Below are 14,261 nucleotides of genomic sequence, written 5' to 3' on the forward strand. Positions count from 1 at the left end.
TTAATCTTATGCAAGAGAACCAGCCGTTCCTAAATTTTAATGTTTGCTTCCACAATGTTTCAGAAGGTGGTGGGTGCTCTGGTACCTATCCAGTCCTTTAAAGCATGTTATGAGCTCCAGCTAATGGCAAGACTCTAGCAAGTTGTTTATTATATTCCTTCCTGGAAGCAATAACAGCTCCCTTTCTGCAGTACTCTGTAAGTGAAGCTTATTTCCTAGGGCATATCAACTTACTAAAAAGGTCCTATAAGTGGACTCATGATTAAACCGTAACTTTACTTGTAGTATAATCCAGTCAGACACTTAAATTTCTTACTTGTTAACAGCACTTACTAAGTTGCTGGGAGAGAGTTCCATACTGATGATTTTTTTCCGCATCGACCTGGCTTATTTGTGGCCATGTGCATGGCTCTCTAGCATTTCCTAGCACAGCTTGCTATAGTTTTGCAGTCTTGCATCCTGGATGTGTGTGCTGAAGCAGAGTATCTTGTGTTATCTGGCTTGCACTGAAATTTTGTTGTCGGTTAAGAGGCCTTTGATTAATTGGCTTCACACAAGAAATTTTCCCTTTAATATTTAATACATATTCTACCCTTCTTCTAAGCTTTATTGTAAAGTTTCTTGGTGTAAACATTTTGGAGGTTTGCCTAATGTCTTAAAGAAATTTATCTAGAACTGTTTTAATTATTTTAATTGGCTTATTCATTTAAAATTGTTTAATTTAAAAATTTTAAAAGGTCAATATTGTAATTGTGTACACAGTTCTGCATAGTCAGTGCGTACACAACTTTCCAACTAGAGCGCGCCCCGCTAAGCACAACAGCGCAGGCGCAGCGCTCATCCGTCTCCGCACTACGAGGTGTCGCTGCCATAGAGACGGACCAAATTCTGCTTTCGCCGATCCTCATATTAATATGTAACGCAGCCAATGAGATTGCTGCTAACGTAGAACCTTTTCTCCTCGCGGATCACACTCGCGCAGCGATACATGAACGCGCGAGGTACTATAACGAGTGTACAGACCTCCGATTATCCAGTCTGCATTTGTCTGCACCAGTCTACATTTGTCTGTACCAATCTATAGTCAAGTTTCAGTCTGCACCTAAAAAGATTACCATATTCCTGTATAGAGCCATGAAGATAAATGTATAGACACTTTTGTCAAGTATCAGAGATATATGGGAGAATAAGATTAACGTACCAATACCAAAGGAACTTCAGATTGTCAATTGTAAATAGCATCCAGAACCAAGTTCAGTAATTTTTATGCTTGTTATTATTTTAATAAATGTGTGTGAAAATTAATCAAGTTGTGTTTAAAGTTGGTCACCGTCAATCTGCTACGCTAAGCGTGCAAGTGGCATTTCTATCGTCTGACCTAACATCAGAAGATCAACACGCCACGATAAGACCCCGAGACATATTGCTGACACTCGCCTACTTCGTTAGAGCGACAGGTCAAATAATCTGATGGTGTGTGTACTGAAGGTCTTACAGTATGCACACCACAATTGTTAAGGTCTTATTTCTTGAATTTGTTTCATAACCATTGACCATTAGAGGAATTTCATGTATAGAAAGGAATGGCACATAACATAGAAATTAATACTTGAAACTGCTGATTAAAGAAAAGAAAAGCTAAAGAAAAGAGGCAACAATACATATGAGCAGAGAAAGAAAAGATGAAAGCTGAAAACAAAAAATCAATGATAACTCACAAAAGATGAAAAGCACAATCTCACAATCATTTACTCATGTACATCCATCAAATAAGGAAAATCATAAACTTTGAAATTTCTGGGGAAACCAAAATGACTGATACAAATGTTCGGAAGATTATTACCAAAGTAGAGACATACAACTTTCAAATATGCAAACCAGTAATACTAAAATTCATTGGAGTTTTTTTACACAAATCTGATAACCTCAAGATAGAGAGTAACATGGAAATTCCAACAACAGTATACTACGCCTTCCACATCGTTGGCAATGGGTTCTACACAATGCTGGTGACGACTCTGAAGGACAGTAACAAGTGCAAACATGTAACTCTTTTGTGTCGGTTGTGAATAAATAGTTGCCACTATTTACATTCCAACCCTTGGTAATGCATTCAGGTCCAGGCGAGTTCAACCTATGGAGCAGAATGAAGATACAGACACACCTACCATTTGGTCTTTTTGCTGTATTTTGGTGCCATGTCATCAAGAATCGGAAGAGTCCTTGGAAGATTTGGCATTAAGTGTGTTTTTCAACCATCTTCAAAACTGCAAAACCTGTTGGGTTCGGTTAAGGATGATCGCCTGAGGAAATGTGGTGTATACAAGATTCCTTGTCAATGTGGGGCAGCATATATAGGCCACACATGTTGCACAGAAGAAGAACGCTGCATGTGAACATCAGCGTCATACACGCCTTCATCAACCAGAAAAGTCCGCAATTGAGGACCATTGTCTGAATACAGGACATCGCATGATTTATGAAAAGATGAAAGTTTTACCCCGAGCAGCATCTTTCTCGAATTCCGTCACTAAGGAAGCAATACATACCCATACACCTGACAATCTCATCAACAGGAATGTGAGATTTCAACTAAGCACAGCCCGGAACCCTGCATTGGCTGCTATTAAATCACGATGCAAAAATCAAAATTTTTCGATAACAGACCCATCATAACATTGGTCTATTACAGTCTTTTGTGAGTAACATCTGGCCATACTGTTAGTAAACGCAGCATACAGCGCACATGCAGGGGAGACGCTCTGCGATTTTCGGTTTGAGTATGGCAACATCTTTCTGCAAATCATTGCGCATGCGTGATTTCCATGCCTGCACATTCTTCACCTGCATATTCTAGAAATGGGGTATCGATGTGCGGATACCGTCAGTTGTACCTAGCCACCAGCAAGGTTGAACCACCTGAAGATGTCTGACAGTTGCTCCGAGAAATATTGTGGAATTTGCACAACACGATCCAGCAGCAAACCCGTGAAGACTATTTACAAGTTTCTTCTTGTTTTCCAAAATTTTCAAATTACCCCAGTTCTTTTTCTTGTAAGACTTTTACCAGTGACACTGAGGTAGTTTAATGAGAACTGAAGTGGTAAAATTAAAAGGAGCAACATCAGATACAGACTTCAGATGGTGTTGTCCTATTGTTACTACATAACTCCTTCTGTAAGTACTAGAATAAATTATCCATGGAAGACCCATAAACTCACCTCTCTCAAAGTAAAATATTTAGTCAGTGTTAATTTAGATTTTAAAAAATTCTAGCTACAGAACATTCTTTTTTTTTCAATTCATGGATCAAATTATACAAAATCTAATTAACAAAATAGTGTCAACTGTTATTTTCCGGGATGTCAAACATTTGACAGTGCAGTTCACAATATTCTCCAAGAGAAGGTCAAATATTATGGCAGCAGAGAGCTTGCTGGCAACAGTATTTAACTACCCAACACAAACAATGTGGAGTATCACATTAAGAAACCCAGAGGGTGTACACAAAAATAGCATCTTCAAAATGGAGAATAATTACTACGGGTGATCCACACAGATGGATATTGGGTCTGCTCTTATTATACATAAATAATCTGCTATCATATATTCAATACACATAAATAGTTATCTTTGGTGATAATGTAAGTATTATAATTGAGCTTAATAAAGAAACTTTAACAACAGAAAATATAAATAAAAATTTATTGAAAAATAACAACTCATTCTCTGCACGTGGAATTTAGATAAAACACTATAAATGCAGTTTGTACTAAACAAGGCCAGACTACATCACTAGAAATAACACAGGAGGGTGCTAAAAAAATAAAAGAGAACATTCTAAATTCTCAAGTGCTTATATTAATAAGAACCTTAACAGAAAGTGACATGTTACACATCTTCTTCAAGGTATATGCTATGCAACTATTATGTTACGGATAATAGATTTTGGAGATGAAAATGTAAAGAAATTAACTTTCCCTGTTTTCATTCACTAATGTCTGATGGCATCATATTTTTGGGTAAATCACCATTGAGGACAAAGAATACCCAGCCTTTGTGTGGTACAGAAGGGAGTGATGCAACAAGCCATAAAAATCTTTTACCACTTACCCAGTGGTTTAAGGAATTTAACACACATTAAAAGTAACTTCAAACACGAACTGAAATCATATCAGTTTGCTCCTGCTACTGCACAGCATACATACACATCAAAAAAAGATTTGCATCACCTCAGTTCAGAGAGTTCCGGAACCTGTATGGAAAACTGCAATAGAGATCAACATAAACACCATTTCCGCCCTTTTTATTGCTCATGAAAACTGCACATTGAATGGTGCATCACCAAACAGCAAGACCTTCAAGAGGTGATGGTCCAGGTTGCTGTGTACACTGGTACCTCTAATACCCAGTAGCACATCGTTTTGCATTGTTACATGCCCGTATTCGTCGTGGCATACTATCCACAAGTTCATCAAGACACTGTTAGTCCAGATTGTCCCGCTCCTCAATGGTGATTTGGTGTAGATCCCTCAGAGTGGTTGGTGGGTCACGTCATCCATGAACAGCCCTTTTCAATCTATCCCAGGCATGTTTGATAGGGTTGATGTCTGGAGAACATGCTGGCCACTCTAGTCAAGCGATGTCGTTATCCTGAAGGAAGTCATTTACAAGATGTGCACGATGGAGGCACGAATTGTCAGCCATGAAGACGAATGCCTGGCCAAAATGCTGCCGATATGGTTGCACTATCGGTTGGAGGATGGCATTCGTGTATTGTACACCTGTTACAGCACCTTCCATGACCACCAGCGGTGTACTTTGGCCCACATAATGTCATTCCAAAACAGCAGGGAACTTCCACCTCGCTGCACTCACTGGACACTTTGTCTAAGGCATTCAGCCTGACCGGGTTGTCTCCAAACACATCTCCGATGATTGTCTGGCTGAAGGCATATGCGACACTCATTGGTGAAGAGAACATGATGCCAATGCTGAGCGATCCATTCGGCATGCTTTTGGGCCAATCTGTGCCACGCTGGATGGTGTCATGGTTGCAAAGATGAACCTCACCATGGATGTCGGGAGTGAAGTTGCACATCACATAGCCTGGACAGTTCCCTTGTTGAGAGTCCTTCCTGGCACAAAGTAACAATGCGGACGCGATCAAACCGTGGTATTGATCATCTAGGCATGGTTGGACTACAGACAACACGAGCCGTGTACCTCCTTCCTGGTGGAATGACTGGAACTGATCGGCTGTTGGTCCCACCCCCCCACCCCCCAGCCCCTCCCGTCTAAGGGTGCTGCTCAAGCATGGTTGTTTACACCTTTGGGTAGGTTTAGTGACATCTCTGAACAGTCAAAGGGACTGTGTCTGTGATTCAATATCTATAGTCAACGTCTATCCTCAGTAGTTGTAGGAACCAGGATGATGCAAAAGTTTTTTGATGTGTGTATTAAAATGTTTTGTGCATGAGTGTGCGTGTTTACGAGTGAAAGGGAGGAGTTTCAGATGGGTGAGGGTAGGAGGGATATAAGAATGGAGGGGGAAGGATATAGGAGGAAAAGGGGGTGGTCAGAGGAGGAGAGAGGCAGAGGGGCTAAAGAGGGAGGCTGGATATTGTTGAATATAAATCACTTTATCTACAAAACCAACAGCTTAACACAATCGTGCAAATGGTCAGCATGTTGCTATCTTTGTCTCTGAGAAAATGCTTCATAATTTTGAAGTTGTCTGATTTCACGTCATACGTTGCAGTTATGATCCATACAATATGCTAATATCAAGGCACGGCCAACATATATGCCATGAAAAAGAATTATGCAATATGAAAGACAGAGGAGGAGGAGGATTATAGTGTAATATCACACTGCTCAATGCCTTTTCTATTCAGTAAAGAACTATCTAACCTCACACAGATATTAACTGAGCAACTGATTTACTGAGCTCGCATTTGAGAGCAGTAACATTCAAAAAACATCTGACAAACCAGATTTATGTTATCCATGGTTCCTTAGCAGATGTAATGACCTTGTCCTGGGGATGTTAAACCCTTAATTTCCTTTTTTACACAGAAATTTACATACAATTCTGGATTTTTCACTGTTTTAAAAGAAAAAGTATGAAGTTTGAGACTTCCTATATCATGAGTTCAAATTCACAAACAATGAAAAGCATGTGAATGAAAAAAAAATTGTCAAATGTTCATGCTTGAATGCTTCAAACAAAGATGGAAGAAAAGGAAAGGTGACAAATGCTGAACATCTGAGTTCTTTTACTTACAGCAGAATAAAATTCGTCTTGCTCAGCAGAGAGTACAACTTCTTTCAGTTCCTTTGAAATGCCAGGAACACCTGAGAGATCAACTCTATTGTTGTTAATAGTCAATAGTTCATGAACCATTGCCTGATAGGTCCACTGAAAAATAAATTTATCTTCAGTAAATGCATAGACATATGTAAGTTCACTAATTAGAGTCAATCTGCAAAATACCTGATTAAGGAGAGGAGTAACAGGATCATCACGTCTGTCCAAAATCAGTAACACTGGTGGAACTTCTGACTGTCTAAACTCAAAAAGGGATGCTTCTTTAGACAAAACTTCCTGAAACAGTATTTATTATCACTTACTTACAGATCATACATATATCAAATATGAACAGCAATCATATTAACAAAAATAAATAATTTATAAGCTAAGAAAGAATTGAAAAGTGGGCAAAAATAAACACAGAAGGATGTGGAAAGGCAGCAGAGAAAACGCATGTTATTTGAAAACCCATAATGAAAGTGACAGCGGTAGAGAAAACACACACAAATGCGCGATAGAGGCAAAGAGAGAGAGAGAGAGAGAGAGAGAGAGAGAGAGAGAGAGAGAGAGAGAAAACGAACAGGGAAGGGATGTGTTATGAAATCCAGTATTTTCATTATTTTTCATCATAATGTGACAATTTCATTATAAGTGTTCTTAGTTTATATGCCTGTAACATAGATCACAGAAACTGAAAGCTGAACATTCCCTTATGGAACCACAAAGCTCCAGCCACAATCTGCCAACCGATATTACTGTGCATGGCTGCACACTGTGCCACTTTCCATATTGGAATGACAAGCAGTTTAACAATTACATTCTTGTTGAGAATTGAGTGTATCAGTTGCCATACACTTGACTGAGAGTCGCATGTATGTTTTGGGATTGAGAGTACTGGCAAGCACTATTTAAAAAAGTGTGTTTATTGCAGCTATGAGGACCAGGAAAGCAGTATAGCTGCACCTTTTCTCATTTGCTCTTAGCACCACTAAGAGGAAATTTGTAGCTTACTTTACTTTAAAGTTGAACCTACAAATATTGAGCAATTTTGTAACAGAGAATTAGTGTGTATTTCACGAGTTGGAAACAAAAACCAAACTCAACGATGACAAACACTGCAGCACTCCATTCAAACAACAAATATGCAAACTGCCATCCACCGCTATAATCACAGACAATGAATAAAACTGCAACAACTACTCAAAGTACATGGGCATCACCTGGATAGGTCACTTACATACTGGCAACCTCTTCAGAAAGCAGCTGCAAAGTAAAGAAGCCACAATAATTTATTGCAAAAGCTAATGGGAAATTCTGGGGAACTAATACAATTTCAGGACACCAGCACTGGCTTTAGTTTACACATCATCTACATCTGCATCCATACTCCACAAGCCACCACTCATCACTTATGAATACCCACGGTCAATTACAGTTTACAGGGTTTTATTACATACAAAGTCTTTGAGCCCCACACATACCTGGGAACTTGTTTCACATGCTCATACCTTCATAAACAGACTTCAGTGGGGCACTGTGTCAAACACTTTCTGGAAATCTAGGTATATGGAATCTTCCTGTTGTCGTTCACATCCACGGTTCCCATGAGGTCATATGAGAAAAAAGCAAGCTCAGTTTCGGACAACCAATGTTTTCTAAATCTGTACTTGTCTGTGAACAGAAAGTCTACACCTCACGGAAATTTATTGCATTTGGAATGAGAATGTGGTCAAGAATTCTGCAGCAAACCAGAGTTAAGGGTTTTCATCTGTACTTTTATGGGTCTCTTCTTTTACCCTTCTTACATACAGGAGTCACCTGAGCTTTTCCTGCCACTTGGGACTTCATGCTGAGCAAGATACTTGCGATAAATACAAGCTAAGTACAGGGAAAATGCATTAGAATACTCTCTGTACAACTTAAGTAGGGTTCCATCCAGACCTGACAACATATTTGTTTTCAACTTTCAGTTACTTCCTACACCAAGAAAGCGTATTACTACGTCCTCCAAACATGAGTCTGTACAATGATCAAACAATGAAATGATTGCACAATCCTCCAGTGTGAATGATAGCTTAAAAGTAATATTTCCTTTTGCTATCTCATATTACCACACCGCATTTGTCAACAAGTGACTGGATAGAAGGCTTCAAACCAATTAACAATTTCATGCATGACCAAAATTTTCTCGGGTTCACAGCAAGATGTTTTTCTAATGTATAACGGTGGTATAGCTGTATGCTTCACACACTGATCTTTTAACAGATGCATGAATTTCTACCAACTTCTGCCGATCACCATCTGTGCATTCTTTTTTGAACCACGAGTGCAACTATCTCTGCTTCCTCAGCAATTTTCATATTTTCTTATTGAACCACAGTGGGTCTTTTCCACTCTTAATCCACTTACTGAGCCCATATTTCCCCACGGCATGATTTTTTTTATAATCCATTTAAACTTTGTCCATAATTCCTCCATGCCCATCATATTGTAAGTAAAGGATGCCCATTCATTTTCTAAGTGAGAAGTGAAAAACTGCTTATTTGCTCTTTCTCTGAAAAATACTCTCCTAGTCCTCTTGATAGATTTATTAACTTGCGTAGCCACCATGGCTATCATGCCATCATGATATCCGTGTCTCTATACTGCCATTGTCAATAAGTCAGTGCTGTCTGAAGCTACAATGTCTAAAATATTTTCGGTGCATTTGGGCTGTAGAACTAGCTGCTCAAGAAAGTTATCAGAAAATACATTCAAAAGTATTTCACAAGACTGCCTATTCATACCACCTGCAATGATCCACAGGCACTCAAATCCATACAAGGTAAGTTAAAGCCATCTCCAACTAATATGACATAACTGGGTTACTTCCACACTAATGTGCATAGATTTTCTTTGAATGACTCTTAAAACTGTCATGGCACCATCAGGTGGCTGGTAAAAACAGTCAATAATTAACTTGAGTTCACACTGACCTGTTACGCACATCCAGAAAACTTCAGTCAGACTCAATTTCAACCTCGAGCGACATAATTTTTGTCAACTGCAAAGGACACTCGACCTCTTCCAGAACTCTAATTTGTCTTTTCGATATACGTTTCATGCCTCACTACATATTTCAGAGATTTCTATTTCAGATTTCAGCTAGCTCTCAATTCCAAGAATAATATGAGCACGACAACTTTCCTGCAGGGCAGTAAATTCAGGGATTTTGTCAATAATACTTCAACACTTTATTGTTACAATTTTGGCAGCCAAAGTATCTTTACTTTGAACACAGTCTGATTTTACTCTGTGTGTACTGAGTGGCAATTGTTCATCAGAGGACCTCAAATTACTGCCTGGCCTAAAAGAAAAACCCATGTGCTCTGCTATCTGAGCAACCGCTTTGTGTAGTGCACTCATGACCTGTCAAGATGAGTCCTAAATTCTCCAAAACAAAAGGCAAGTCCAGAAATCTGCAGCCAAGACTATCACAGAATTGAAGGAGTCACTGGCTCCAAACAAAAAGACCCTGATCAATTCTCAGATTGATGCTGCAAATTGTGATATGTGCTTGCATCCCACACCCAAGGTCAACAGTCTCCACTACCTCCACTGAAGATGGTCTCAAAACCCAAGTGACAGACATTGGTGTAGATAAGATCCACAACTTACAGATGGCTGTACCCTGCATGCTTGATAATTGCAGGCAAAGCCTCCTTTCCTTCACATCTCAGACAAAGCCCCCAGCAGACATATTGAGTGCACAATGGATTTCTTTCTGGCCCTGGACACTATGTCCCTATAGGGCTCAATAATGCGCCTCACTCTGGAACTCCAATAACAAGGAAACCCGAAGGAGTGGCCACCTGTTCACTCATACGGTGAATGAGTGAGGCCAGACGGCCATGCTCCACATTGACTCTCTGCCTCGAACAATGCTGTGAATGTGTGAATCTACACTTTAAATTTATCTTAATGCAAGATCACACCTCATAAATACAGAAGCATGCACGAAATTTAAGAATAAAAATACAAAAATAACACACAAAAAGCAAAATATGTAACTTGCTGCTCTGACGGTGTGTCATAGGCAGCAGCTGAATGGTTCTCATATCACTTAGTGGATGTCCAACACTGAGTGATTATGCATATTGTATTTGGTATGCCTCTGTTTATTCCCATTCAGTGGTTCCTGGTGCTAAGCAACATCACTCCATCTCAAGTAAGAGAGTGCAAGCCCTCATTTGGTTAAATACAAGAATAGAAAAAGAATCACCAGTGAGATGATTTTCAGCAAGATTTTACAAACCAACTGAAATCCTGTCAACCAGCCTGAAGAGCCTCAATTAGTCTGTTAGCTAGTGGTTCCAATCCTGTGGCTGCCTGGAAATTGGAACGGTCATCTTCACCCAGCAAGACTGCTTGTAAGGCAAAAACCCAGTTATCAAATTCCCTGACACAATCTTCCTCTGGTCACTTGGTGAAAAGTGAATCTAATCACATGTACGACAGAGGGAATGGCTGCTACTCTCTACAACTGTGAATAGCGAGACACACTGTGCTGTGAATGCAGTGAGATGGTACAGATAGTGCCACATTTTGTTCATGGTTGCCCCTTACATGCTTTTGCCAGATCCTTCGACAAACTACACCAAGCTGCTCTAAAACAACTGCATCATTGGAAAACTTAATAAACTGATCTATTTTTTATTTAACTAGTTATTTATAATTTCTTTGTTTATGATTGTTAATGGACTTGAGATTACAATGAAGTGAATACCCTTAACTGCATACAGGCGTTGATATAAGTCAACGGGGACAGTTGAAAATGTGTGCCCCGACCGGGACTCGAACCCGGGATCTCCTGCTTACACAGCAGATGCTCTATCCATCTGAGACAGAGACACAGAGGATAGTGCGAATGCAGAGACTTATCTCTGGCACGTCTCCTGTGAGACCCACATTCCCAACTTGTCCTGCACTATATTTATAGTGCCCATGCCCATTATACTCATTACTCGCAGCTTTTTGCGGATTCCCATAGAGTTCAGGCACTGTTTGTGCATCTGCACAGAAGAAGATGATCAAATACCCAATGAGCCTTAACTATATATAAGGCTCACCAGCCATTTGACCATCTTCTGTGCGTACACACACACACACACACACACACACACACACACACACACACACACAACACAACACAAATGCAGTCTCTGGCAACTGAGACCACACTGCATGGTTTCAGTTGTCTGATACTGCAGTCATGTGTGTGAGTTGCATTTGCGTGGAGTGTCTATTTTTTTTTTTTTTTTTGTACATATCTGCAACTCGAGCATCTACGCTCTATGGTGAGTAGCAACTTTCCTTCTCATAATATAGAGCGATTTAAATTGAGAACACCATGTAAAACTAATTGTAGGGAAAGTACAAGACTGACTATTCAGTGGATGAATCCACAGAAGCATAATCCAATCACAAAGTAGGTAGCTTACAAAGGACTTATTAGACTACTACTTGAAAACTGCTCTTCAGTCTGGTACATGTACCAGAAAGGATTGGTACAGGAAATAGAGAATATCCAAAGGTAAGCAGCAAGTTGTCATAGGTTCATTTTGTAATTGTGTTAGCATCGTGGAGATGCTCATCCAATCCCAGTTTCAAAGGATACAATACTTTCCTAGAAAACTCAACCAATACATTGCTGTCTCCTACATATATCTTGCAAAAAGTCAATGAAGGTAAACTTAGTGATATTAAAGTTCACATGGAGGGTTATTACACCATTTGCAACTCTAACAACAGGGAAATGATGGGGAGGGGCAGGGGGTGGGAGATGGCCGCAGTACACATTACAAGGTATCCTTCACCACACATCATAAGCTGACTTGTGTAGTATAAACATAAGTGTAGTGCTCCAGGGCGCAAATAAATATTTAAAAAAAAGAGTCGAGGGGCATGAAAGGGAAGCAGTCGTTGGAAGGGAGTGATACAGGGTTGCAGCCTATCCCCGATGTTATTCAATCTGTATATTGAGCAAGCAGTAAGGGAAACAAAAGAAAAATTTGGAGTAGGTATTAAAATCAATGGAAAAGATTGATGACATTGTAATTCTGTCAGAGACAGCAAAGGACCTAGAAGAGCAGCTGAATGGAATGGACAGTGTCTTGAAAGGAGGATATAAGATGAACATCAACAAAAGCAAAACGAGGATAATGGAATGTAGTCGAATTAAGTCGGGTGATGCTGAGGGAATTAGATTAGGAAATGAGACACTTAAAGTAGTAAAGGAGTATTGCTATTTCGAGGGCAAAATAACTGATGATGGTCAAAGTAGAGAGGATATAAAATGTAGACTGGCAATGGCAAGGAAAGCATTTCTGAAGAAGAGAAATTTGTTAACATTGAATATAGATTTAAGTGTCAGGAAGTCGTTTCTAAAAGTATTAGTATGGAGTGTAGCCATGTATGGAAGTGAAACATGGACGATAACTAGTTTGGACAAGAAGAGAATAGAAGCTTTCAAAATGTGGTGCTACAGAAGAATGCTGAAGATTAGATGGGTAGATCACATAACTAATGAGGAGGTATTGAATGGAATTGGGGAGAAGAGGAGTTTGTGGCACAACTTGACTAGAAGAAGGGATCGGTTGGTAGGACATGTTCTGAGGCATCAAGGGATCACCAATTTAGTATTGGAGGGCAGTGTGGAGGGTAAAAATCGTAGAGGGAGACCAAGAGATGAGTACACTAAGCAGATCCAGAAGGATGTAGGTTGCAGTAAGTACTGGGAGATGAAGAAGCAGCTTGCACAGCATAGAGTAGCATGGAGAGCTGCATCAAACTAGTCTCAGGACTGAATACCACAACAACAACACATGTTTTACAGAGGATTAAATGCCTTTTACACTAAAAAAAAAAAGGTTGTTCAAACCAAATCACAAAACAGGAAGTGTGTTTTATGTAGGGGGCTCTGTCACTGAATATTTTTGTCTGTCACAAAGAAAGGTTGGGTATTATAAAATGTGGCAACTGACTCTCAAAAAATAGTTTAACTATATAATCTCAGAAGGTTCTGCAGATTGGTAGCTTCTTCTCCAAAGCCCTGACACTCATCCAATGTACTCATATTACAGATACCACATGATGAATATTGTAAGGAAAGTACGGCTGTTATGCTTAAGTTTCTAAGCAACCTTCCACAGAACAACTGGCTACCATTATCAGAAGTGAAAGGAAAAAAAAAACATTTAGACACTCACTCTGCAGTACTGAATGAAATTAAGTTCACAGCAACAATGATGTTCAAAATGTACCATTGTACTCTAAGGTATCATTTTATATAGAAAGCAGTTTAGAAAGTTAAGAATGATAATTTACATACCTATTTTCTGGCACTATGAGGAACTGCCTGAATTGTCTTAACAGCTAAAATAGAGCACATACTTCCAGTCTTAACAGCTAAAATAGAGCACATACTTCCAGTTAAACTTAGAGCTGCTCATTATAATGTAAAATAACATTCTCCAAATAGGGTATTCTAAAACAAATATTCAACAAAAACCAGAAACTGGTGGGGCCACTAACCAAAAAAGAAATTTATGCATTAGAGGATAGTGACCTGTGTAAAATAGGGTGCAACATAAGCTTGTTACATCAGATCAACAATGAGTTACATCACGGCATAGCTCTTTCCAATCAATTCCATCACTTCCACAGAATAGGGAGCTGACAGCTTATGAAGGGAATGCAGCGTGCACTGGTACTGTACTTACAAAGCCTTCTTGACTGTTCCACCAGCTTTTATGTTTCTTTAATTCCAGAATTCAACAGACCACCTCCAATTATGTTGCTAGTGATTAGAGTCTATAATTTTTGAGAACATATTTGGAATAAAATGATCTAAATTCAGTTACAATAAAAGAATTAGTCTTGATTGCAAAACAGAAGACAGTTTACCTGA

At 39.3% G+C, this 14,261-nt stretch overlaps 1 protein-coding gene across 1 annotated transcript in view; it reads right to left on the reverse strand.

The window, feature by feature from the left end:
* The window catches only part of LOC124621810 (vacuolar protein sorting-associated protein 45), a 148,625-nt gene that overhangs the window by 61,306 nt on the left and 73,058 nt on the right, over positions 1–14,261 (reverse strand). The window contains exons 5-6 of the mRNA XM_047147247.1: positions 6,497–6,607; positions 6,287–6,421 (exon numbers count right to left, since the gene is read on the reverse strand). Coding sequence (XP_047003203.1) covers positions 6,287–6,421; positions 6,497–6,607 — 246 coding nt within the window. The remainder of the gene's footprint in view (positions 1–6,286; positions 6,422–6,496; positions 6,608–14,261) is intronic.

The sequence above is a fragment of the Schistocerca americana genome, chromosome 7, assembly GCF_021461395.2.
Source record: "Schistocerca americana isolate TAMUIC-IGC-003095 chromosome 7, iqSchAmer2.1, whole genome shotgun sequence".
Classification (NCBI taxonomy): Eukaryota; Metazoa; Arthropoda; class Insecta; order Orthoptera; family Acrididae; genus Schistocerca; species Schistocerca americana.